The sequence below is a fragment of the Spermophilus citellus genome, assembly GCF_964194105.1.
Source record: "Spermophilus citellus genome assembly, chromosome: 2".
NCBI classification, from domain to species: domain Eukaryota; kingdom Metazoa; phylum Chordata; class Mammalia; order Rodentia; family Sciuridae; genus Spermophilus; species Spermophilus citellus.
The window spans coordinates 55828577-55855787 of NC_138183.1; the positions used below are offsets into that span (position 1 = coordinate 55828577).

At 33.0% G+C, this 27211-nt stretch overlaps 1 protein-coding gene across 1 annotated transcript in view; it reads right to left on the reverse strand.

Moving 5' to 3' along the window:
• Positions 1 to 27211, reverse strand: part of CCDC171 (coiled-coil domain containing 171) — a 387757-nt gene that overhangs the window by 183383 nt on the left and 177163 nt on the right. Inside the window, exons 15-16 of the mRNA XM_081262194.1 lie at positions 24433 to 24937; positions 23437 to 23553 (exon numbers count right to left, since the gene is read on the reverse strand). Of these exons, the coding sequence (XP_081118320.1) occupies positions 23437 to 23553; positions 24433 to 24937 (622 nt within the window). The remainder of the gene's footprint in view (positions 1 to 23436; positions 23554 to 24432; positions 24938 to 27211) is intronic.

Consider the following 27211-nt stretch of genomic DNA (forward strand, 5'->3'; position numbering starts at 1 on the left):
AATCAAAACTACTCTAAGATTTTATCTCACTCGAGTAGAATGGCAGCTATCAAGAATACAAACAACAATAAATGTTGGCGAGGATGTGGGGGAAAAGGCACACTCATACATTGCTGGTGGGATTGCAAATTGGTGCAGCCAATATGGAAAGCAGTATGGAAATTCCTTGGAAAACTTGGAATGGAAGCACCATTTGACCCACCTAACTCTCTCCTTGGTCTATACCCAAAGGACTTAAAAACAGCATACTACACATCAATGTTTATTGCAACACAATTCACAATAGCTAAACTGTGGAACCAACCTAGATGCCCTTCAGTATAGATGAATGCATAAAGAAAATGTGGTGTATATATACACAATGGAAATAACTTAGCAATAAAAGAGAATAAAATCATGACATTTGCAGGTAAATGGGTGGTGCTGGAGAATATAATGCAAGGTGAAGTTAGCCAATCCCAAAAGACCAAATGCCAAATGTTTTCTCTGATATAAAGAGGCTGATTCATAGTGGAGTTGGGAGGGAGAACATGGCAAGACCACACAAACTCTAGATAGGGCAAAGGTGAGGGAGGGGAAGGGAGGGGGCAATGGGTGTAAAAAAGATACTGGAATGAGATGGACATCATTACCCTAACTACACATATGAAGACAAGAATGGTATGAATATACTTTGTATATAACCAGAGATATGAAAAATTCTGCTCTATATGTGTAATGTAAATTGTAATGCATTCTGCTGTCATATATAACAAATTAGAATAAAAAATTTTAAAAAAAGAAGCAGACCCCAGGGCTAAGGTTGCAACTCAGCAGTAGAATATTTGCATAGTACACATGAAGACACTAGGAGTGATCTCCAGCACTGCAAAAAGAAAGAGAAAGAAAAGGCAGACGCTATATTCTGAAATTATTTTTTCCAAAAGAAAGGGCAAAACTACATAACTTCAGTTAAGATCTTCAAAAAAAATCCCAAAGAATTGTATCAACCACTGTTTCTAAACATGTGGACTATAGATTTCATAGAGAGGCAGTAGGGAATTCGAAAAGTTATAGTAAAAGTTCCTTCATGTTAACACTGCCATTTTTACCTTTAGCCCTAACAAAACATATTCATGAATAATTTATGCTCATAGTATTGTGAGTAATAAAATTAAGTCTTTTGATAATATTACAAAAGTCAATTGCTACTAAAAATACAACTAACAAGGGAAAAGAGCAGCCCACAATATTCTTTTCTAATTAAAATGGATAACCACAGACAGTACTGGAATCCAGAAGATCATCAGAAAATATTCTGAAAATGTATACTCCAATAAACTAGAAAATCTTGAAGATATTCAAAAATTCCTAGAGACATATGACCTACTCAAATTTTACCAGGAGTATACAGAAAACTTAAACAGATCAATTTCAAGTAATGAAAGTGAAGCTGCTATCAAAAGTCTCCTCAAAAAAAAAGCCCAATACTGGATATATTCTTGGCCAAGTTCTACCAGACCTTTAAGGAAAAACTAATACCTATCCTCCTCAAATTATTCCATGAAATAGAAAATAAATTATTCCATGAAATAGATGGAACACTGCCAAATTCATTCAACAAAGCCAGTATCACCCTGATATCAACACTAGAGAAAGACACAGCAAAAAAAGAAAACCTCAGATCAATATACTTGATGAACATATACAAAAATTCTTAATAAAATGTTGGCAAACTGCACATAAAAACACATTAAAAAGATAGTGCACCATGATCAGGTAGGTTTCATCCCAGGATGCAAGGTTGGCTCAACACACAGAAATCAATAAATGTAATTCACCACATAAACAGACTAAAGGCAAGAATCACATGATTCTCAATACAGGAAGAAAAAGCATTTACCAAAGTACAGCACCCATTTATGTTTAAAATACTAGAAAAACTATGGATTAAAGGAACTTATCTCAACATTGTAAAGGCTATATATCACAAACCCAAGGCCAACATTATTCTGAATGGAGAAACTGAAAGCATTCCCTCTACAAACAGGAACAAGACAAGAACGCCCACTTTCACAACTCATATTCAACATAGTCCTTGAAACTCTAGCCAAAGCAATAGGCAAGAAAAGGAAATTGAAGGGATACAAATAGAAAAAGAAGAGCTCAAATTATCTCTGTTTGCTGATGACATGATCCTGAATTTAGAAGACAAAAAGGAAAAAAAAAAAAAAACTCCACCAGAAAGACTTCTAGAGCTCATAAATGATTTAGCAAAGTATCAAGTACAAGATAAACACCCATAATCAATTGCCTTGTATATTCCAATGATGAATCTGCCAAAAAAGAAATTAGGAGGAAGGAAGGAAGGAAGGAAGGAAGGAAGGAAGGAAGGAAGGAAGGAAGGGAGGGAGGGAGGGAGGAAATACTTGGGAATCAATCGAACAAAAGAGGTGAATCTTTTTCAATGAAAACTATAGAACACTAAAGAAAGAAATTGAAAAGTATCTTAGAATCTTAGAAGATGGAAAGACTTTCCATGTTCTTCAATAGGCAAAATTAATATTATCAAAATACTACCGAAAGTACTAAACAGATTCGACACAATTCCCATCAAAATTCCAATGATGTTCTTCACAGAATGAAAAAAAAGCAGTTATAAAATTTGTTTGGAAAATAAAGAGGCCCATAATAACCAAAGCAATCCTTGGCAAGAAAAGTAAAGCAGGAGGCATCACAAACTAGACCTCAAATCAGAGCTAGAGTAACAAAACTAGCATGGTACTGGCACTAAAAAAGTCATGAAGACCAATGAAATAGAAGACACAGAGAAAACCCATATAAATACAGTTATCTCATACTTTAAAAAAGGCACCAAAAACATACATTGGAGAAAAGATAGCCTCTTCAACAAATGGTGCTAGGAAAAATGGAAATACATATGTTGTAGAATGAAATTTAACCCTTATCTTTTACCCTATACAAAACTCAACTCAAAGTGCAAGAAATTAAACCAGAAACCATGGGCCTACTAGAAGAAAATGTAGGCCCAACATGCCAACATGTCGACTAAGGAACTAACTTTCTTAACAAGAGATTCACTCATATATTGCTGGTAGGACTGCAAATGGTACAACCACTCTGGAAAGCAGTATGGAGATTCCTCAAAAACCTAGGAATGGTACCACCATTTGACCCAGCTATCCCACTCCTCATTATATATCCAAAGGATTTTAAATCAGCATACTACAGTGACACAGCCATATCAATGTTTTTAGCAGCACAATTCAAATAGCTAAGCTATGGAGCCAACCTAGGTGCCCTTCAACAGATGAACGAATAAAGAAAATGTGGTATATATACACAATAGAGTATTACTCAGCTATAAAAAAGAATGACCTTATGGAATTTGCTGGTAAATGGATAAAACTGAAGACTATCATACTAAGTAAAATAAGCCAGTCCCCAAAATTCATAGGTTTAATGTTTTCTCTGATATGCAGAAGCTAATCCAAAATAAAGGAGGGAATTTTAAAAAAAGAATAGAAGAAAAACTGATGGAGTAGACAAAGTAGAATAAAGGGAAGGGAAGAAGGATGGGCTAGGGAAAGACAATGGATCAATCTTTCCTATGTACTTTCATTCATATATATATATATATATATATGAATATACCACAGTGAGCCTCACCATCATGTACATCCACAAGATACTAATTAAAAACAAAAATCTGGATCAGTACAATAGAGGGAAGGGAACAGGGAGAAACAGTCCAGGAGGCAAAGGGGAAGTACTTGGGACTAAATTAGAACAAATTATATTTCATGCTTTTAAAATTATATCAAAATGAATTCTATTGTCATGTACAAGTAAAAAGAATCAATAACAAGTAAAACAGAGTTCTAAATATTCATAAAAAGATTGGGAAACAGTCCTTTAACCAAAAAAAAGTAATAAATAGTGTTAACAATAATAGGTATAATAATATTAATAATAATAATGAGTAATGTTCAGAGGTCAGTAGTATGAGCAACATAAACTGTTAACTGCATTAAATTCTGGCTCACGTCTACATTTGGTAACATTTTATAATCTTTTACATCTCCATCTCCCTTGCCACAGTCCCCACATTTTGTCCTTAACATTTCTCCAATCTTTTCAATTTTCCCTGTGATCAAGGTCACATCTCACCTACATTATTGCAAGAGTCTTTCTATTCTTCTCCAGTGTTTCCCTCTTTATTCCATCCTCCACACTGTGGACAGAATGACAAATAAGATCTTGTCATACCCTCTGATTTTAAGCCTTAGTGACTCTCTTCAGATACAGGAATAAATTCAAACTTCTTAAACATAGCTAAAAAGGTCTAAAAATCTAGTTAGTCCCTGATTATTTTCCAAGGAACGTCTTTCACTATTATCTCTTATTTATATGCAACACTTTTCTAGTGACTTCAACACAACACAACCTTCAAGAATTCCTTGTGTTCAAAAGCTATGCTTGTGTCTCTAAACTACTAAAAAAAATTGAGAAATGTGAACATGGAGATCAGTTTTCAAACTTTGGACCAAATCATTGCAATGTGCTTCAAAGCAGTGATCTATTAAAAAAATTAAAAACTGTAAAAAAAAAAAAAAAGTAAAAGTACATAAAGATTTACACTCCTGGGAAAGAACAGTATGACACTGGTACTAGAAGAGATAGGAGACCCATAAAGTGAACAGAGAGACAGGCAATAGATCCAAGTACTTATAACTTAATGAATGATTAATGGCATATCTTAATTAGGGAAAGGAATGACTGATAAAATAAAAAACGTTGGCACTAGCTGGTCATATAGATGTAAAAAAGCCTTATCATTTTCTTACTATTTATACCAAAAATAATTTCAGATAAATTCAAGATTTGATGTGAAAAGTACACACTAAAATATGGGCAATAGAATCTGAAGAAAGGCCAGCCTGCAATATGGCCCTGATATCAAAACCCAACAAAGACACATCAAGAAAAGAAAACTTCAGACCAATACCCTTGATGAACATAGATGCAAAAATGCTCAACAAAATTCCGGCAAATCACACACAAAAACATATTAAAAAGATAGCGTACCATGATCAAGTGGGATTCATCCCAGGGATTCGGGGTTGGTTCAACATATGGAAATCAATAAACATAATTCATTATATTAATAGACTTAAAAATAAGACTCATGATCATCTCAATAGATGCAGAAAAAACATTTGACTAAACACAGCACACCTTCATGTTCAAAACACTAGAAAAACTAGGGATAGTAGAAACATACCTCAACATTGTAAAAGCCAAGGCCAGCAATATTTTAAATGGAGAAAAAAATGAAAGTATTTCCACTAAAAACAGGAAGTCAAGGATGTCCTCTTTTACCATTTTTTTCCAGATTCCAATTTTTTTAAAATTTTTTTGGTAGTACAGAGAGGATGGAACCTAGGACCTCACACATTGAAGTCAAGTGGTCTACTACTGAGCTATACCCCCAGACCTCCTTCCTGTCTCATATGCTATAGTTTTATGTATTACATCACCATGGAATTTTTTAATGTTTTTTAGTTGCAGATGAAAACAATACCTTTATTTTGTTTATTTAGTTGTATGTGGTGCTGGGGATCGAATCCAGGGACTTACACATGCTAGGCAAGCACTCTACCACTGAGCCACAACCCCAGCCCTCACCATTTTTATTCAACATCATCCTTGAAACTCCAGCCAGAGCAATTAGACAAAAGAAAGAAATGAAAGGGATACAAATTCATAAAGAAGAACTCAAACTATCACTATTTGCTGATGAAATGATTCTATATCTAGAAAATGAAAAAAAAATCCATCAGAAAATTTCTAGAACAAATAAATTCAGCAAAGTATGAGGATATAAAATCAACACCCATAAATCAAACACATTCCTATACATCTGCGATGAATCCACTGAAAGAGAAATTAGGAAAACTACTCCATTCACAATAGCCTCAAAAAAATGAAATAAAATCCCTTAGGAATCAATCAAGAGGTGAAAAACCTCTACAATGAAAACTACGGAACACTAAACAAAAAGACTGAAGAAAACCTTAGAAGATGGAAAGCTCTCCCATGCTCCTGGATAGGCAGAATTAATATTGTCAAAATGGATATACTACCAAAAGCATTATACAGATTTAATGCAATTCCTATTAAAATCCCAATGACATTCTTTATAGAAATAGAAAAGGCAATCATGAAATTTATTTGAAAAAATAAGAGACCCAGGATAGCTAAAATAATCCTTAGCAAGAAAAGTGAAGCAGGAGGCATCACAATACCAGACCTTAAACTATACTATAGAGCTATAGTAATAAAAACGGCACAGTATAGGCACCAAAATAGACTTGTAGACCAATGGCACAGAATAGAGGACATAAAGACAAACCCACATAAATATGGTTATCTCATACTAGACAAGGGTGCCAAAAATATTCACTGTAGAAAAGATAGCCTATTCAACAAATGGTGCTGGCAAAACTGGAAATCCATATGTAGCAAAATGAAATTAAATCTCTCTCTCTCACCCTGCACAAAAATCAACTCAAAGTGGATCAAAGACATACGCACTAGAACAGAGACCCTGCACTTAATAGAAGAAAAAATGGGCCCAAATCTTCAGCACATCGGCCTAGGATCTGGCTCCCTTAACAAGACTCCTAAAGTACAAGAAGTAAAATCAAGAATCAATAAATGGGATGTATTCAAATTAAAAAGCTTCTCCCCAGCAAAGGAAACAATTAATATCATGAAGAGAGAGCCTACAGATTGGGAGAAAATCTTTACCACATCCACCTCTGATAAAGCATTAAATTTCTAGATTATAAAAAGCACTCAAAAACCTTAACACCAAAAAAAAAACAAATAACCCAATCAATAAATGGGCTAAGAAACTGAACAGACACTTCACAGAAGAAGAAATGTAATTAATCAACAAATATATGAAAAAAGTGTACAACATCTATAGCAATTAGAGAAATGCAAATCAAAACTACTCTAAGATTTCATCTCACTCTTGTCAGAATGGCAATGATCAAGAATATAGGCAACAATAAATATTGGCAAGGATGTGGTGAAAAAGGCACACTCATAATTGCTGCTGAGACTGTAAATTGGTGTAACCACTATGGAAAGCAGTATGGAGATTCCTCAGAAAACTGGGAATGGAACCACCATTTGACCCAGCTATCCCACCCCTTGGTTTATACCCAAAGGACTTAAAATCAGCATACTATAGTGACACAGCCACATCAATGTTTATAGCTGCTCAATTTACAACAGCTAGACTATGGAACTAACCTAGGTGACCTTGAATAGATGAATGGATAAAGAAAATGTGGTATATATACTCAATGGAATATTATTCAGCTTTAAAGAAGAGTGAAATTATGGCATTTGCAGGTAAATGGTTGGAGTTAGAGAATATGATGCTAAGCAAAATAAGCCAATCCCACAAAACCAAAGGCCAAATGTTTTCTCTAATATGCAGATGCTAATTCACAATAAGGTAGGAGGCACTAGGGAGAATAGTGTTACCTTAGATTATGTAGAGGGAAGTGATAGGAGGGGAGGAGAGGGGATGTGGGATAGGAAAGATAGTAGAATGAAACAGGCATTATTACTGTATGTGTATATGTGACTACATGAAAAATATGATTCTGCAACATGTACACTGAGAAAAATGAGAAATTATATACCATCTATGTATAATATATCGAAGTGCATAAATGCATTCTACTGTCATGTATAACTAAGTAAAATTATTAAAAAATAAAAATTATTAAAAAATAAATATAAGCAATATACTTATCTACTTCATTTCTAATATATACAAATATTATTTGTATCTTGTCACTTTCTTTTAAATCAAGTTTGAATGACTTTCATATATATCCTTTTAAAATAAAGATATTCAACCAGGAGGAATTAAATCACAACCAATACAACTGTATTAGGTTAATATAAAAAAGTGGCAAATTAGTATCATGTATAACTAATTAAAACAAATTTAAAATTTAAAAAAAAGGAATGGCCAGCCTGCTAAGTGCAATGGTGAACTCCTATAATCTCAGTGGCTCAGGAGGCTGAGGCAGGAGGATCTTGAGTTCAAAGCCAGCCTCAGCAACTTAGGGAGGCCCTAAGCAACTCAGTGAGACCCTGTCTCTAAGTAAAATACAAAATAGGACTGGGGATGTAGCTCAGTAGTTAAATTCCCCTGAGTTCAATCTTTGGCACAAAAAAAAAAGAAAAAAAAGTAGCTCTTCTATAGTACATCTCCATAAAAAATCATAAGTAGATGATTAATAATTTTAACTATATAAAATGCCACAAAAAATTAAAATGGAAACTAGAAAAACTATCTGTGTTATAAATGGCAAAGTGACAATATAAATGACTATATGATAAGCTTTTATTCTTTATAATTCTACAAGAAACAAATATATACATATCTAAATAAAAAACATGATGGTATAATTTGTAAAAGAATATGAATGAACTGAAAACAAATGAAAAGATATGCAACCTAATAATAAAATCATAGAAATAAGTAATAATATGGTGTCTTTTGCCTTTCACATTAGTCAAGATGAAAAGACTATCAAAACTTTGTTTGCCAAATGTGTTATGGGAAATCCAGAACTCTCAGTAAGTATTGTTCATATGTAGTATAGAGCAACTTTTATGAAAGAAAATATTTTGCTAAATGTAAAATATATAATCCCATTTCTTAAGAATTGAGTCAAGAAAATAATTGCACAAGTCAAACTTGTTTATGAATAAATATATTAACTATAGCATAGTTTATTATGGTATTGTTTAAAATAGTGAAAAATAAGAAACATCAGTATCAACAGATTTTCTGAGTAAATTATAATACATATGCAGTGCAATATCTTAATTATATACAATTAATGATATAGATTTACATTACTGACATGGAAAGACATTCATTATCCATTAACTAAGGGGGAAAAAAACTACAATGACACATGATGGCATGTAGATTTTGTGTGTTTGTGTGCATATGTTTGCACACAGGTATGGAATATTTGTAGAAATCATCCAAATGTTAAGAATGAATAAGGATAACTCTAGTGATTTTCATTTCTTCTGTGCAGATTTCAGTACTATCTGAAGGATTTACACTAAGCACAAGCACTTTTATAGAAATAATAAAACTATTTCCAAAAGTTCTACATAAACCAAGTGCAGAGGCACAGGCCTGTAATCTCATGACTCAGAAGGCTGAGGCAGAAAGATCCTAAGATCTTTGCCAGACTGGACAACTTAGCAAGACCTTGTCTCAAAATAAAAATAAAAAGTGTTAAAATTGTAATTCAGTGGTAGAGTGCCCTGGGTTAATTCCCCAGTACCACTAAAAAATAATAATAATATTGAGTTAAATTAAATTAAAATTAAGTAAAGCACTATGTAGTGCCTTCTTCATTAATTCATTAAACGGGTAACTATTGAGTATCTCATATATATGGAAAGACTGTGTTGAGCAATGGGGACAGGGGACCCATAACACTGATTAAGACTCAGTAATTGGGGCTGGGGTTGTAGCTCAGTGGTACAGTGCTTGCCTAGCACTTCTGAGTTCCATCCATAGTACCACATAAAAATAAATAAAATAAAGCTATTGTGTCCATCTACACCTAAAAAAAAAAAATTTTAAAGACTCAATAGTTCTTGTTTCTATCAGACAATTTATAGGTATAAGTATCTAAATAGGGCCATCCAAAATCATATCTTAACAACTAATATTTGGGATAATAAAGAAAGCAGAGGTCTTAATCATTTCTGAGCTGTGGGCACCTCTCATACTCTAGTAGAATCTAGCCTTCCCTGCTCAAAATAATCATTCTAAAGCCATGAATTAAAATATGTGGAATTCAAGTGAAACAAATTTTACTAAAATATGGCTATCAAATATTTTATATTTGATTATTAATCCTTTAAATATAAGATAATATATAAAAGATAAATATAAATATATATAAATATATAAAGGTTGATTTTAAAAAGACATAGCACAGTGATTGTTGTTGCTTAGATAAACTAAGAATGCTAAACCTATGGAGTGGTCTTCCATAGGCATCATATACATCATGTTGGACATCAGATAATTTCTCATTTTTTAATATTGAAAAATGATAAAAATCCTGATTTACACTCACATACTACTACAAATATAATTAAAACTTCCACAGTTCACTTTATAAAGTTGTAAGCTTCTCTCAAAAAATAACAGAATTCTCCAATACTTTTAAATTCAAAACCTATTGTACTTAAGTTTTTTATCCTAAAGTCTATGAGTTCATCTTTGCCTAGGTGAAAATATTCAATACAATTTGTAATGGAAAAAAAAAGATTGTGAATATATGGTTCAAATTTGATACTATAAAGGTAAAGGTAATTACAGTAACTCTTTTAAATTAGTTCCGAATTATTTCCAGGTGCCTATAGGTTGCTCTTTCAAGGAAAATAACAGAGAATCATGTTTTTATGGAATGCTAGAAAGCAACAGACAGAAAAAAAACATATAACCTTTCTTTGACAGATGAACAACTACTAGGTGCAGTTTTGTCCTTTAACTTGGCTCACTATACTGCACCAGCATTCATCTGTATATGAGAACATAATAATAACTTGCGGTATATGTAGTGGGTCTCATGCTGATTAATAAAGGTGAATTTAAACACTGAGCTGCAATTGTTATATGATATAAAATATCTGTGGTTTCTATGAGTAATATCACTCTGTTGATAATACTATCATGGTCTGTCATCACCATTCACAATTGAAGGAAATGCCAAAGTTGAGTTAGTGTTTTGCAAAATAAGATACAATTTTTTTTTCCATCTAAGAATCCACAGACTGTCCTTCCCTTCCTGAATACCTACCGTCCATGGACTCCTTTGAGAAGGGTTCTATGAACACCTCCAGTTGGGAAACACCTTGTCTAAGGAATATAACTACCCAATCATAGGTCCATATTTCTGAGCCTCTGCCTCTGTCAAATTTAATAAAAAAGAAAACGACATACCTGGGCTAGTTTAGTCAAAGAACTACAAATACAGTATCATGCTCTCAGATTTTACCGAAGATCAATGTGAGTAACACAATGTGAGCAAAACTTCTTCATCTTCTATGAAGTTGCTTTTAAAGATAGAAACTATGATGTTTTAATATTTCCAATATGATAATCCATATAATAATTTCCTCTTCAAGTTTAGTAGCAGGAAAAAAGTTTGTTCCATGTTTGGAGACATATAGGGTATCTCACATCTAGAAAAATGATTAGTTCAGTTTGGCAGAGTTGTGGGTTTATTATTGAAAGTACTGATAAGTGAGACTGTAGAAACATGAGAATCACATCATGGGTCTTATATACCTAGCTGGACAGTTAATTCATACAGTAAGGAACAGGGAATATTACTGATACTGAAGACAAAGATAAGCAACAGACCATGGCACTGCTTAAATGCATTAACTAATTCAACCCTTACCAAACCTAATGAGATGTAACTGTAGTCATTTAAAAGTGTGAGAGAAGCAATTAAAAATTGTGTATATTCCTTTGTATTAAAGTACACATAAAACAACTTGATATAAATATTGAATATTAATCATCTTCTTAAATAGGGAAACTAAATGAAATTTAAATTAACTTCCTCATATTCTTCAATGCTTTATAATGCTCCAAATTACTTCTTTGCAGAAACAGAGAGAAGAGTGAAGAAAGGAATAAAAGGAAGTTGCATCTAAGAGTGGATGCCTATTAGTAGGCTAAAAAGTAACACACACATACACACACGCACACACAGAAAAAAAACACAGAGGTAAGACAAAAGCAAAAGGACTGAGACAGAAAGTAGACCAATAGAAATGTAAAATACAGAGAGTAAGAGTAAGAATATAAGTTATAGCAACTCTTAAGTTTTTATTTTTGGTACTATTTAGTGGATGGTCATGCCAATTACAAAAAGCATTTTCAAGGGGAAGTTTTAGAATTAAAAAGAGGAGTAAAATTTTTTTATTATTTTTTATTGGTTGTTCACAACATTACAAAGCTCTTGACATATCATATTTCATACATTTGATTCAAGTGGGTTATGAACTCCCATTTTTACCCCAAATACAGATGGCAGAATCACATCAGTTACACATCCACGTTTTTACATAATGCCATATTAGTGACTGTTGTATTCTGCTACCTTTCCTATCCTCTACTATCCCCCCTCTCCTCCCCTCCCATCTTCTCTCTCTATACCCATCTGCTGTAATTCAATTCTCTCCCTTGTTTTTTTCCCTTTCCCCTCACAACCTCTTATATGTAATTTTGTATAACAATGAGGGTCTCCTTCCATTTCCATGCAATTTCCCTTCTCTCTCGCTTTCCCTCCCACCTCTCGTCCCTGTTTAATGTTAATCTTTTCCTCATGCTCTTCCTCCCTGCTCTGTTCTTAGTTGCTCTCCTTATATCAAAGAAGACATTTTGGCCTTTGTTTTTTAGGGACTGGCTAGCTTCACTTAGCATAATCTGCTCTAATGCCATCCATTTCCCTGCAAATGTGGCATTTATACACAATGGAATATTACACAGCACTAAAAAATGACAAAATCATGGCATTTGCAGGAGTAAAATTTTGAATAAGCTGAATTTGAGGTCTTTTTAGGATGTCCATAGTCAACTAGGTACACAGGCTTTAAGTTTAAGGTAGAGAGCTGGGTTAAAGATAAGATATGGGAGTCATCAGTTTACAGATGGTAAATAAAGCACTAGTTATACATGGATCCTCTATGGAATACAAGGCGTAAAAAGGATAGCTAAAGAAAGAATCATAGGACACACACATGTTGGAAGGACAGGCTCAAGAAGAGTCCATGAAGAACAGTATCTGAATGGAAGAGGGAGAAACAGGCATGACATCATGGAATCCAGAAAAAGAAGTGATCAACAATGTCAAATGCCAAAGCAAGAACAAGTCAGTCAGTGGTCTTCAAACTTGTTCTCTAACATACATCATTTTTTAAAGCTATGAATATTATAATAGGCAGAAGAATGGCCTCTCCAAAGAGGTCTACATCCTAATCCCTAGAACCTATGAAAATGCTATGATAGTGAGACAGAATTAAGGTTGCTAATCTGCTGTTAAAGTAGGAGATTCTTCTGTATTATGACAATAGACCCAATGTAATCATCAGAGTTCTATAAGGCAGAAAAGGAAAGCAGAAGAGGTTGGAGTCAGAGAAAGATCTGATGCTATGCTGCTCAATAAGATGGGACTAAGGGCCACAAATAAACTAAAGAATGCAGATCGCCTTTAGGTGCTAGAAAAGCAAACAGGCTCATCCCCACAGCCTCACAAAAGAACACAGCCCTGCCAACACCTTCCTTTTAGTCCAATAAGACTTACTTCAATCTTGTGATCACCAGAACTCTAAGAATAAATCTGTGTTATTCTAGGCAAAGACTATGGAAATTTGTTACCCCAAATCTAATATGTAAGCCCTCATATATCTTTGACATCTAAAAATTCTTATCATATGTTTAACTAGTTGTAAAGCATATTATTTATGGTATGTTGTAAATGTTGGTATTTTTTTAAGTCATATATCCCTCTTCTAAATATAGAGAATCTAAATATTTTGAAGATTTTTCCCTTATCATCATCCATTTTTTAAAAATAAGTTCTTAAACAATCAGAAATTTTATCTCATTTGTCTTCTCCAAAATTTCATAATTCTACCCATTTTCTGTCACATAAATTACTTATTGTAACACAGACCTTATACCTATCATAATTTTCTATAATTTAAATATGTATATAAGTTAAAATTGAAAATATTTTCATTTTCTGTCACTGTGAGAAGAGCTATGTGATAAAGCTGTTATTAGTTGCATACATAATTGATCTAAAAATATTTTTGATAAGTACTCAAGTTCTTTTAAAATAATGCATCTTTATCTACTTATTTAAGCAACAATAGATAACTATTACTATTGGAAAAACAACATCATTTCAACATCAATTCCCTTCCTATTTTTGTTTTATACAAGCAAAATAAGTATAAGCAAATAAATATGAAAGGAGATACAACTCTAATGTCCATCAATAAGTAATGGGTAAATAAGTTTTGGTATAGCCATAGGATGAAATACTACTCAATTTTGAACAAAAAGAAACTACAGTCACAGGGAACATAGATGAATCTCACAAACATGCTAAGCAAAGAATTTGACATTCAAGAACACATACTGGATGTATAGTAAGGAATTTGGCTTTACCTAGAGAAACGTGGACCTTTTCTCAGCTCCTGGGAGGTAATTTCTAAAATCTTGGAATTTCTGGGGCATTTGGGGTGTCTTTATTATTCATGGAAGGTGTCTCAAAGGCCACACCAAATAGTGTAAACTAGTGAGATGACTAATGCTGGACATCTGATAGTTTATGCTAATGCGACGACATAGGATAGGAGCTGGTCATTCCAGAAAGACCAATCATATGACTAGAAGGCTGGGTACTTGAACCATATATCAACTCAACCTTCAGAGAGGAGAAGGGAGTTGAAGGTGAATTTCAACAATGCAACCCATGATCTAATCGATTATCACTACATAATGAAGCTTCAATTAAAAATTTCTGGACACTGAAGCACCAAAGAGCTTTCTGGTTTGATAATAACTTCATGTGTATTATCATATATCACAGCAACTCTTTCAGTCAACAATAGAAGACTCATAATTGGAGCCCTCCCAGTGTTTACCCAAGCATCTCTTCTTTGGACTGTTTTTTTTTTATTTGTTCCCTTTTGCTATAGTAAGACTATGATATAAAATATAAGTTTCCTAAGTTCTATCCATTATTCTAACATATTATCTAATCTGATGAAGCCTATATGAATCCCCAACTTGTAGCCAGCTGGACTGAAGTGATGTGTTTCTGAAAACCCCAGAAATTGCAATAACTAAAGTAAAAGAAGTGCAGTAGGACTGTTCCCTTGACCTGTGCAGTTTGGTTAAACTCCTTTGCAGGTATAACTCCAATTTTATGAAAATTAAGAAGGTCTTGAGTAAACAAAACTGAAGTAAGAGAAAAAAATCAGTTAGGTGTAATGGGTAACTGATTGTAAAACAGGTGAAGAAAATATTCTATATATTTTCTTACACACACTGTAACATATACATGTTTAAAATTCATCCAATTTTATAACTAAATGAGTATGTTTCATTGCATGTAAATTATATCCCCAATATATCTGATTTAAAAAGAAAAGACAGAAAGTCCTTTGTCTATTATTGAGAATGTTGTTCATTCTATCATAATATCCCTTTTTAATTAAGAACTTCAGTCTGGGTGCTGTGGTACAGGCCTATAATCCCAGCAACTCAGAAGGCTGCCACAGGAGGATTGCAAGTTCAAGAACAGCCTCAGCAATTCAACAAGATGCTGCTAATAAATAAATAAGTAAACAACTGCTGGGGCTATAGCTCAATGGAGCCCGAGTTCAATCCACAAAACTGCAACAACAACAAAAAAAATCATTGACAACTGAATCCTCAGACCCAAATTTGATCACAAGTTTATAAGCCATCACACTTGACTTTTTCAGTGTCATTCCTGGCTTGAATTTGTTTCCAACTTTTTTTCTTAAACTTTAATGAATATTATATAGTCATGCTTTACAAGTATTATAAGCTGCCATATTTTTCTTTCTGGAAAAAGGCAGTAGCAAATTTTTTTCCTAAATATTTACGTAATATTTTGGTATAGATTTGAGGGGAAATTCTTTCTTTCTTTCTTTTATTAAAACCTGAAAAGATAACTATGTTGCTTTGTTAGATAGCATCTGAATATTCAACTTAATCTTTCTAAAAATTGGTTTCAGGCTCTTTGAAGATACCCAAAAACTACAATACATTTTGGTTTTGTACATTATTTTGTAACTGCATTAATAAATATATTCTATAAAAGATGTGACAATGAGGGGCTGGGATTGTGGCTCAGCGGTAGAGCGCTCACCTAGCACGGGCGGGACTAGGGTTTGATTCTCAGCACCACGTAAAAAAAAATAAAGGCATTGTGTTGTGTTCATCTATTAAAAAAAAAAAAAAAGATTCTCTCTCTCTCTCTCTCTCTCTCTCTCTCTCTCTCTCTCTCTCTCTCAAAAAAAAAAAAAAAAGATGTGACAATGAAACTTAAAACAGAAGCAATTTCAAGGATAAATTATCCACTTAAAAATCGTTCTTAAAAATTATGATAGGTAGGAGGCTGGGGTTGTAGCTCGGTAATTGAGCACTTTCCTTGCATGCCTGAGGCAGTGGGTTTGATCCTTAGCACCACATAAAATAAATAAATAAAACAACGATACTGTGTCCACTTATAACTAAAAAAAAAATTATTTTTAAATTATGATAGGTGGCTGGGGTTGTGGCTCAGTGATAGAGCACTTGCCACGCACACGTGAGGCCCTGGGTTCGATCCTCAGCACCACATAAAAATAAATTAAAAATAAAAAAAGGTCATCCTATAAAAAAAATTATGATAGGCAACAAATTTAATTTAAAAAACAAAATTTGTTCATTATGAAATTCTTTCAGTTTCTCCATATGTTTGAAATGTTTTACAATGAAATGTCTGAATAAATACAAAAAACTCAAAAGTCATAATAAAAGATCATAATTTTTTTAATTTAGTAAATTAAATATGGCTCTTCAATATGGAGAGTCATAGCTCAACAGCAAAAATAATAACTGGTCAGATTGTGCTTATTTATATTTCAGATATGAGGGTAGTTAAGTAAATAATGAAATTCTCTAAGTCACTTCTCCTCAAACTGCATTGTACATAAAAATCACCTAAGGATTTTGCTAAAATGCAGATTCTTATTGAGTAAGTAAGTCTGAAGTGGGGACTGAAATTATGCATTTGTAACACATTCCCAGATGACATAGATGATGTTGTAACATGGACCATGCTAGTAAGTAGCAAGGATATTTTTATTATTTTTTACGTTTCAATAAAGCCTTAAAGCTTTTAAATATTTACCAGTAATTGCCTATTAATACAAAATCCTTTCTTACTGCTTTGAACCTCCTGATTATGAAATGTCATTCTTAAACTGAACACAAGTTAGCTTGAATGAGTAGCTATGACCTCTAGAAAGCTGAAGTATGCAATGAAAGAAAGTTCTGAGTAGTACTTGCAAGGGTACATTTGGGTCATTTATCTTCTATATAATTAGGATTCAATTATAAAGGAAATGAGTAAAAAAATGTATTAACATTCTACTTATATCCATCTACTCTTGTTCAGAGATATTTCAAAACAAATCTGCACATTTGTTTCTATCTTTAAAATTTTAGTTTAGACCACTCATATGAAAAAGTTCAGCTATTCAAAGGGTTCTTTATTCCCATAATGATTGATGTCTCAGCCCTTCTGTGGAAGTAACATTCTCCCCTGTTTGAGGTAAATGATCTCTTGCAGGCACACCATTTGGATACCTAGAAGAGGTAATTTATCTCAAGTGGGCAAACACTATAATGAAAGCAAGAAGGTTGCCACCTGTCCAGTATTTACAGTGGCAACATGGAAACTGGGGTCTTTGCCCACTGCCTATAAATACATCATCAAAGTTTAAGAAGGTAACAGAGGCAACCACCTTTAGCACTTTCTGAGCAATGAATTCAAGCTACCATTACAGAACTTCTACTTTCATGAAAAGGTGAAAAGTAATATCCTAGTTCCAAAGAGACTCAAGCACAAGAAAGAGATTAAAACAACGGACATTTATAGGACATTTACATATACGAAGGACTTGGCTAAGCAGGTTATACTTCTAACTAGGAACTTTTATTAGCCAAATTGTACAAATGGGGATATTGAGGTTTTAAAGAATTAAGTAATTCACCAGTGTCAGGAAAATAGTAAGAAATGGAGCTCAGATTCAACTTTAAAGACTAAGTTTCTAATCAGTATTATACTGCATAGCCAACATGTTTAAATTTCTTTTCCTAGCAAATAGTAGGCATATAATTCAGAATTCACACTAAATAAATGAGCACCTATTTTTTCAGCTTTAGCTAATTAAGAAAAATGTTTTCATGGCTATAAAGGACTACTCTACTACTTGTGAAAGGATAAGAACTAATTTTTAAAAATAATTACTTGCTGAATTAATTTATTAATTATTTTAATATTAGAATAAAGATTATACAAGAAGCAATGCAGTTATTTATGTTTTATTTTGCAGTTATTATTTAGCATACTTAAAAAGCTACTACTTGGTATTGCCATACATATACCACAATTTTCTGAGGCTAAAAAAATAAAAAGCCACAGTGATGTTTATCAACATGTAGTCCTGACATTTTAAGTGGTTTAAAAGGAGAAGGGGAAAGAGGAACAAAATGAAGAAAGAAGGAAAGACAGACTGAAAGAACACACAGGAAAATATGTGTTATCAGTAACTATTTCTGAGTGATTTGAATGATAAAAAATTTTGTTATGTCATTCTTCGGTGATTTTTTTCAAGTTCTCAGAATTAACCAGCTTTCTCTAATAATGTGGAGAAGGTAGTAAATATGGAGATAATAGGCAAGGTTTGCTTTTTAAAAACATAAATCCTCTCTATTGCAGACATTGTTGATTAAGGAATATGACCCAACCACAAAACCTTTCCTTTTCTTCTGCTAATTTATAGCTAGCATCTAGGAATAACTATGTAACCCAATTCAGGTCAAAGAAACAAAATCCTACTTGGTAAACTTTAGGGAAGGCTTTTGCCTTCCAGATACATAAAGATAAACTCAACAACCACCTGCCTTCATATTTTTAACAACTTTCTTGAAATATAATTAACTCACGATTCAATTTATCCATCTAAAGTGTACAAATCGATGGTTTTAGTACATTTACAGAGTTATGCAATCATCATACTACAATCAATTTTATAACATTTTATCGCCCCAAAAACTTCCATCTCCATTAACTGTTACTTCCCATGCTGCCTTCCTAGTCTTAGACAACCACTAATTTACTCTCTGGTTTTAAATTTGTATATTCTGGACATTTCAAAACAAATGGAATCATTCAACGTACAATCTATTGTGACTAGCTTCTTTCTTTTGGATTAATGCTTCCAAGGCTCATCCATATTGTAGCACATACCACTAACTTCATTCCTTTTTATGGCCTAATAAAATTTCATCATTTGGATACCTGTCCATTCATCAGTTCAGGAACATTTGGTTTATTTTTGTTTTTTAAACTATTAAGCATATTGCTGCTATAAACATTTGTGCTCGAGTTTTTGTGTGGGTATATGTCTTCATTTCTCTTGGATATATACGAGGATTGGAACTGTTAGCTCACATAATAAGTCCTTATTGAACATTTTAAGAAACTGCCAGACTGTTTTTCCAAAGTAGCTGCATCACTGTCACTCCCACCAATAATCTATGAATGTGTTTTCATTTTACCTTTACCTTTTTCCTTCCTGCCCAAACACAATCCTGATGCCTGAAAGTAGGGCAGACAGCTTAAAATTAGGAGGCACAAATATGAAAATGCTAAGGTTTACAGAGAGGAAAGACAGTCTAGATTCCTACATACCTCTAGACTGCCTATTACTTAAATTGGAAAAAAAAAACTACTTGATTAAGCTATTTTAAACGGAATCTTCTATTAATTAATAAAGAAGACAAAGATGTCTTCTTTATTAATTAAGACACCTCCCCAAACATACAATGTCACTCTATTCAGAGGAAGGAATTTCTTTTTAATCTTTATAGAGTTAATTCATAACAAAGATTTTTTTTAAAAGTTAGAGCTATGTGTAATATGTAAAATGTCTTGACATTTTAAGATAACCAATGTTTTTTCACTCAATTTACTCCAAAATTTTATGAAAATTCTTTGTTATCATTTAGTTGATATATTAATAATGACCAACATTTTAAATACTTTTTTAATATTTATTTTTGAGTTATAGTTAAACACAATATCTTTACTTCACTTATTTATTTTTATGTGGTGCTGAGGATTGAACTCAGGCTCTCGCATGTACAAGGCAAGAGCTCTACCTCTGAGCTAAAACCCCAGCCCATGACCAACATTTTAACTAAACAAAGTAAGCACACTGATAAACAAAGACTATTCAAAGCTCTATACAAATTAATTCAGTCTTCCAAATGACTCTATTAGATAGTTGATACTCCTGTTTTACAGATAAAGAAATTGAGGAACATATAATTTTAAAACACTTGTCCAAGGTCACATAAGCTAGCATCCAAACCAATATCCAAGGTCAGGAAAATTCCTTCCTACCCCTAAAGAATTGCCTCCCTAAAAAGCTCTAGAACAATTTTAGGATAGAAAATTAATAGCCTAAATCTGTATAAATGTGTCTGTGTGCATATGGGTATCCATTAATGAAATACGCTATTTTCATGGTGCAATTGTTAGTACAGGAGCAATATTGTTTCAGTAACCACTATATGCCAGGTACTGTACAACATGTTCAATAAGCATTATTTCACTAAACATCCAGGAAGAAGACCCTATCTTCATTTACAAGTAAAAAAACTGAAACCTAGTAAGTTTAAAAAACTTGCCCGATTTCACACAACTGATAATTACCAGAGAAGGATACAAAATCAAATATTTGTTAAAAGCTAATGCTCTTTACTCTCTCAATAATTTTTACCTAGTTAGGTTATTCATACACTTAAGTTGTAAATAACATAATTATATAAGCTATTATGGCTTTACTTACATTAATTACTCTCATTATCTACAGATAACCATTCATTTATCTTAAACTGTCTAAAAATATGTTCCCATCCTTTCTACTAAAATATCTGAAATTTCTACTGCTAGAATATACTTAAAAATGAAAACTAATGACCTGAAAAATATATAAGTCCTTCATCATGTTTGACCAATTATTCTATAATCCCAAATGGTCAAGTAAGGTCCACACTGATAGTATTTGTACTGGTTCAATAATACTCAGATAATACCTATCCAGACCATGTTCTTTCCAATATTCCTTAGGACTCTGATACTATCATCAATTATTCCTTCCCTCTGAGTGACAATCACTTCTCCCCTTAAGTAGTGCTTCTTAGCCAACAAACATTTTAAAATCTTTCCTAAAAATAAGTTTCCCTGAACTTGCTATATCCTCAAGCCATTAGAGGCACAACTACAAAGCATCTCTGTTCCTGGAGGCAGGCAAGCACTTAAAGACTTAAAGACACCATTCTTACTCTATCTTCTACTTGATAGGTCTTACCTATACATATTGGGCTTAATAATTACGGTGCCAAGATCTTTAACTTTAAAAATATTTCAAGGAACCATTTTTGGAATGTATTCAGGAGGAATTACTGCCTAATTTTATAAAAACCTCTACAATCTGATAATGAGCTAATGATATACTCCCCACTCCAACAGGGATATTATAAAAATATCCTTTGTTATTCATTATCTATAACCTAAGCCTGCTAAGCATGAATTTCCAGTCTGATCAGACCCAGCTAAATCACTTGTTTCTTCCTGAAGACCCCCCCCTATACTCATAACCCACACTAAGCTGCACCTCATACAGATTCTTACAACATTTAAAGCCTGCACTTCCTATCCCAGCCTTAATTATATTCTGCCTGAAGTTACGAATAAGTTGTCATTTTTGTTTCATAATCATTTGTATATTTTCTAGAGGGACTAAACAATTCACATATTTTTCATTTATCTCCTAAAGTATATATAGGACAGTAAAAATAAAAAAATACATCAAGTAAATTAATAATATAAAGAAGATTATAGCTTTAAAAAACAATCTGCTTTTGAGTATCTACATATGTATAAAAATATAGCTAATACAAACCATTTGGTTATTAAGCTAAACCCCAAACTATTAAGTCCTTTCAAGAATGCTAGTGTTGGGCTAGAGTTGTGACTCAATGGTAGAGCACCTGTCTAGCATGTGTAAGGCACTGGGTTTGATCCTCAAAACCACATAAAAATAAATAAAAGGTATTGTGTCCATCTACAACTAAAAATTAAAAAAAAATGCTAGTGTTTTGCCTTGAACTTGTAATACAATATATAAATTCTTAAAATAATTTAGATATTTATTTCAGACCCCAAACCCAGTATTTTAAGGTTTTGACAATACATTAAATCTACACATCTCTTACCAACATCAATGGCCACACTTAAAAATAATCTGTGAGTCATAAGTTTCCTACTAGAAGAACCTAGTTTCAGATACTTGAAATCACAATGAGTGCCAGAACCAGGATCCCTATCCAGCAGTCCAGCTCCAGAATCCACATTTTTTATTTTATTTTTTTCAAGTATTAGGATTGAACCCAAGGACTTGCACATGCTAGGCAAGAGCTCTACCACTGAATTACACCCCTGTCCCTTAAAATCACAATGAATAATTCATATTTACATAGTATTGTCTCAAGAATTAAATTATACCCCACATTGTCATTTAGTTGATGCTTACACATTTCATTAAGCAGAAAAGTCTTAAACAAGATTACATTATTTTTTTACTACTAATGAATCTGAAATTATCTTAATTAGTCCAATGACACAGCTTAACCCATAACTGTATGTCAACATTACTTCCATCACAGAGAAACTAGTTTTCATCAAACCTTTCATGCAAACATATCTAAAATCTGAGTCATGAAAAAATAAACTTGAATTTTAGACCTTTGGGAATCACTGATTATTGGTTCTATACCTGGAAGAAAGGCACAGACTATTCCAAATATCTCTATCTAAAATAAATTAGACAAAATTAAAAACTCACCAAATGAGATAGAAAATTTTTCTACTGGCTCAATTACTATTCAAGCTTCTTAAATTTACAGAAGTAGAAAAGAATAAAGGTCAAAACAATTTAAAGAAAACTGCTGTATTATTTAACTAAAAAAATCAAAAGCCAGATCACAAAGGGAAAAAAATGAGGTAGATATATTTGTCAAAAAATGTCACTTAATTTCCTCCATAAATAAAGACAAAATTAACCATTTAAATTTACATTAATTTGGGGCTGGGGTTGTAGCGCAGTGTTAGAGTGCTCACCTAGCATGCATGGGACACTGGGTTCAACCCTCAGCACCACATAAAAATAAAATAAAGATATCGTGTCCACCTAAAACTCAGAAATAAATTTAAAAATTTTTAAAATAAATTTACATTAATTTATTATAGCATTACATATGGATTTAACAATCTCTCTGTTACTGAATAAAAAAAAGATAAAAACCAATATATTTTCTTCCTACATAGTTTACTAGACATTGTACCATAAAAAATTTCTGGACATTTGCTTTTAAGTACATTTGCAAGGACATAAAAGAGGAAATCATACCTGTTTTACTAATGACTTCTTGTAACTCGGCCATAGAACTGATTATTGCAGCAAGAAGGTCAGCACTGGTAAGCCAACTGAGCGCTTGTAAACAACGAAACTGTTCCCTTTGATGTTCTACAAAAATAGATAATATTCATTATGAAATGCTCCAAAAGTTTTACTGAAACCCATATTTTAAATTCATGGCAGTGTTCAGTTATTTAAGATACAAATGGAACTGCACACAAAACACTGCTTAGTGCAGAAGAAAAATCTACAAGATATGTTAGATTTGATTGACCTAATTTACTGTTTTATAGATAACTGTTAACTGAAACCAAAAAGAAATTTTCTTTAATTGTAATATATTATCTAGTAGCCTACTTTTTAAAAAAGTTAATATAGAGTGCTTCCTCAGAATAGTCCAACGTTCAAATATCTATTAGCTAGAATATTTTACATTTGTGTCATTTTCACACAACTCAATCATTTTTTTAACTCATCATTTTATATTAACTCATAGAAAGTGAAAGTAAAGGAAATTAATTTTAAATCAAGTTTGTTTTAGATTGTCTTAATTTAAAAAGCACTGTACAAATCCTTTACTGCAAAAAAAAAAAAAGAAGATTCAAACATAATAAAGCTGGACAGTGTAAAAATTAAATTTTAATCAGTTTATAACAAAAAATGTATTTAGATAAAATGTACAATTATCCATACACCACATATGTACCTATATGGATTCAGTTCTGTTTCATGATTTGATATATTACATGATTTTTTTAGTATTTATTTTTTAGTTGTAGTTGAACACAGTACCTTCATTTTATTTATTTATTTTTATGTGGTGCTGAGGATCAAACCCAGCGCCTCGCAAGTACTATGTGAGCGGTCTACCTCTGAGCCACAACCCCAGCCCAACATGATTTTTAAAGATTTTGTAGAAGAGCCAACTACATTCCCAATTACTTCATTTATATGCAACTTAGATTTGAAAAACACAAATTATCTTACTTGGAAATTTATGCTTGTCTTTGGGCTCTCCTGTGCACACTAAAATGCCTATACCTTCTTTGAAACTTTCCATCCATGTAAAAAGAGAAGCACATGACTGGCCCAAAATCTTGAGTCTGTTTGCTGCCAAAATTGCAATGACACCTTTCCGGAATATACGTATCAATCCTTTGAATGGTTTTTTCTTCATCTTCACTTCCTCTTGCTTCTTTTCCTCTACCGTTGACAATGCTTGGGCTAGCGTTCTAATTTCCAATTTGAACAATTCAAAGGTGTTGACCTGCTCCTGGAGAAAATCTCTCTGTGTAGATAAAGCACAGGATCTGCTATAAAGGGGATATAATGCCCCAGCCATCAATGCACAGGCTGCCAGCAAGGATGATTGATCCCTTTGAGTCTTTGATAACATGTTTTTGAAGTGTGAATTTTCAATAGCCAACTGTTCATGGGACTTCTCAATTTGGTTCAATTTTTCCATATTTTTTTCTGCAATTTCTTGAAATTTCTAGAAAAGAAGTTAAATATTTGATCATGAAACAAATGAGCATTTTACTAATTTCTCTTTATACAAAGAAAATAATCTACTTCTTTCCCTTCAAAAGATTCAACTTTTAAAATATTCAAAAAATATATAAGGTATAGGTCAAAATGTACACAATGATCTCTAAATCCTCTAACACAGAAGCTTTACAAAAAGTACCACACATAAACTTAAGAGTATGTTTTGACTTTCCTGTACATTTGTACATAAATACATATATTTAGAAAAAGAACGTGTACTTTTTCTGCATTAATTTCTTCCTTCTATTCTTAAGTAACTTATTTCCCACTTTAAAACAGAAATTATGCTATCAATAGAGGCTTTCCTATATTTAAAGACATTAACTTTTGCCAAAATGAAAAAGGGTTAAATAAATGATGCAAGAAATATCATTTGACCGTCTACCACTTAATGATGAGAAGGGGTTGACTTGGAGCACTCTTATTTCAGTTTCTTTTTTCTTATCTCTCCAAGACAGAAGGCTGGATACAGAGCAGCTCCAGTTGTGGGAGAAAATACTGATTATGAAGCTGGCCCTCAGTAGCTTTCTAATAATTTTTGTCTAAAGTTTTTACAATTCAAATTTTAACTTTAAAAAAATAAAACTTTAACTGTAAAAACCATATTTTTTTTCAGACATAATCCCCTTATAATTAATGAAACGGAGTTTGACACTATTTACAATCATATCAACATTCACAACCATATCACAAGTATCACAAGCATAAGGGCACACTATAATTACAAAATGTCCTTTCATACTTTCCAAATAATTGTTTACTTTAGCTATGAAGGTCAGTTACCATAGCCCAACTTGTTCTTAACAAGAAGAATTTTTATGTCCATTCAACCAAAGAGTCTCTTACACCATTCTGGGCCCATTCGTTTGCAGATAGGAGTAGAAACTGTAACCAGTTTCTTCATATCATGCATGTTCACATGATGTCCAATTTCTTTAAGATAAATGGAGTGTTAAGGTTGGGCGAGCTAGAATGAGTCAACCTCGCATGCAGGGGCACCACCATGTGTGTTGGGTATCCCCATTCAGACCTGCAGTCGCTAGACTACTGTCGCCCTCGAAGAGCGTGCCTCTTGCTCCGGTGACTGTTCAGCCCAGCTTAGCTCCCTAAGGCCTCACAACAGCCTGGGGAAATAGAGGTGGCTGAAAAGCAAAGTGGTCTCATGGTTACAGACAGGAGGACACTTACTGACTCTCAACAGGGCCACCAATAACTGTATTTTAATCACAAGAAAACAAACTGGCTCTCTATGAAATCTTACATGTAATGATTAAGGTATTTCTAAGGTAGAGAGCAATTTTGTTTGTTTGTTTACTTATTTATTTACTTACTTTTTATTTATACATACCAGGGATTGAACCCACAGTGCTTAACCACTGAACCATATCCCCAGTCCATTTTCTTTTTTTCTTTTGAGACAGGGTCTTGCTAAGTTGCTCAGGGTCTCACTAAGTTGCTGAAGCTGGCTTTGAACTTTTGATCCTCCTGCCTCAACCTTCCAAGCTGCTGGGAATACAGGCATATGCCACTGCACCCAGCAAGAGCAATTTAAAAGATAAAAGATCCCAGTTTCTTTTATTGTTCATTTATCATTCAATAAACATTACTGATCACTAATCATTATTGATTACTAAATTCCATGTTCAGGAAAACAGACAAGTAGGTCAATTATTATGTTATAATGTTATGTTAGAGAGATGCTGGATTGCCAGAGGATCATCAAAGGGAGCTTAACAAAAATGATGCTGACAGGCTTTTGGAGGGATAGGACAATTAAAGGACAAGTGAGAATGAGGTATGTAATAAAAATAACAACAAAAAAGCCAATTCCTCTAATTAGGAAGCTAGGCAATAACTATTCTTTAACAATCTAATCTAACCCTTGCAAACTACAATGACTTAACAGCTTCAACTGGATTTTTATTTGCCCAGTGAGCTGCCACACATTTAGCCATGGACCTATTTCTTTTGAAAAGCAGACTGAGGGAGTTCAGTTTTAATAAGGTAGTCATTTGGATAAATAAATATTATACCCTGCAACTGTATGAGAAAGAGAAGTGCTGTCTTCATTAGGAAAGAATCCTTTGGATACATTAAGGAAACTATCTTTGTATTATTTGATTAGACTTTACTATACATAAAACTTAATGTGAAACTTTGTAAGAGATACGTGATGAGTGTGTCTGATTCCAGAGTTACCCACTGAAAACCTAGAAGA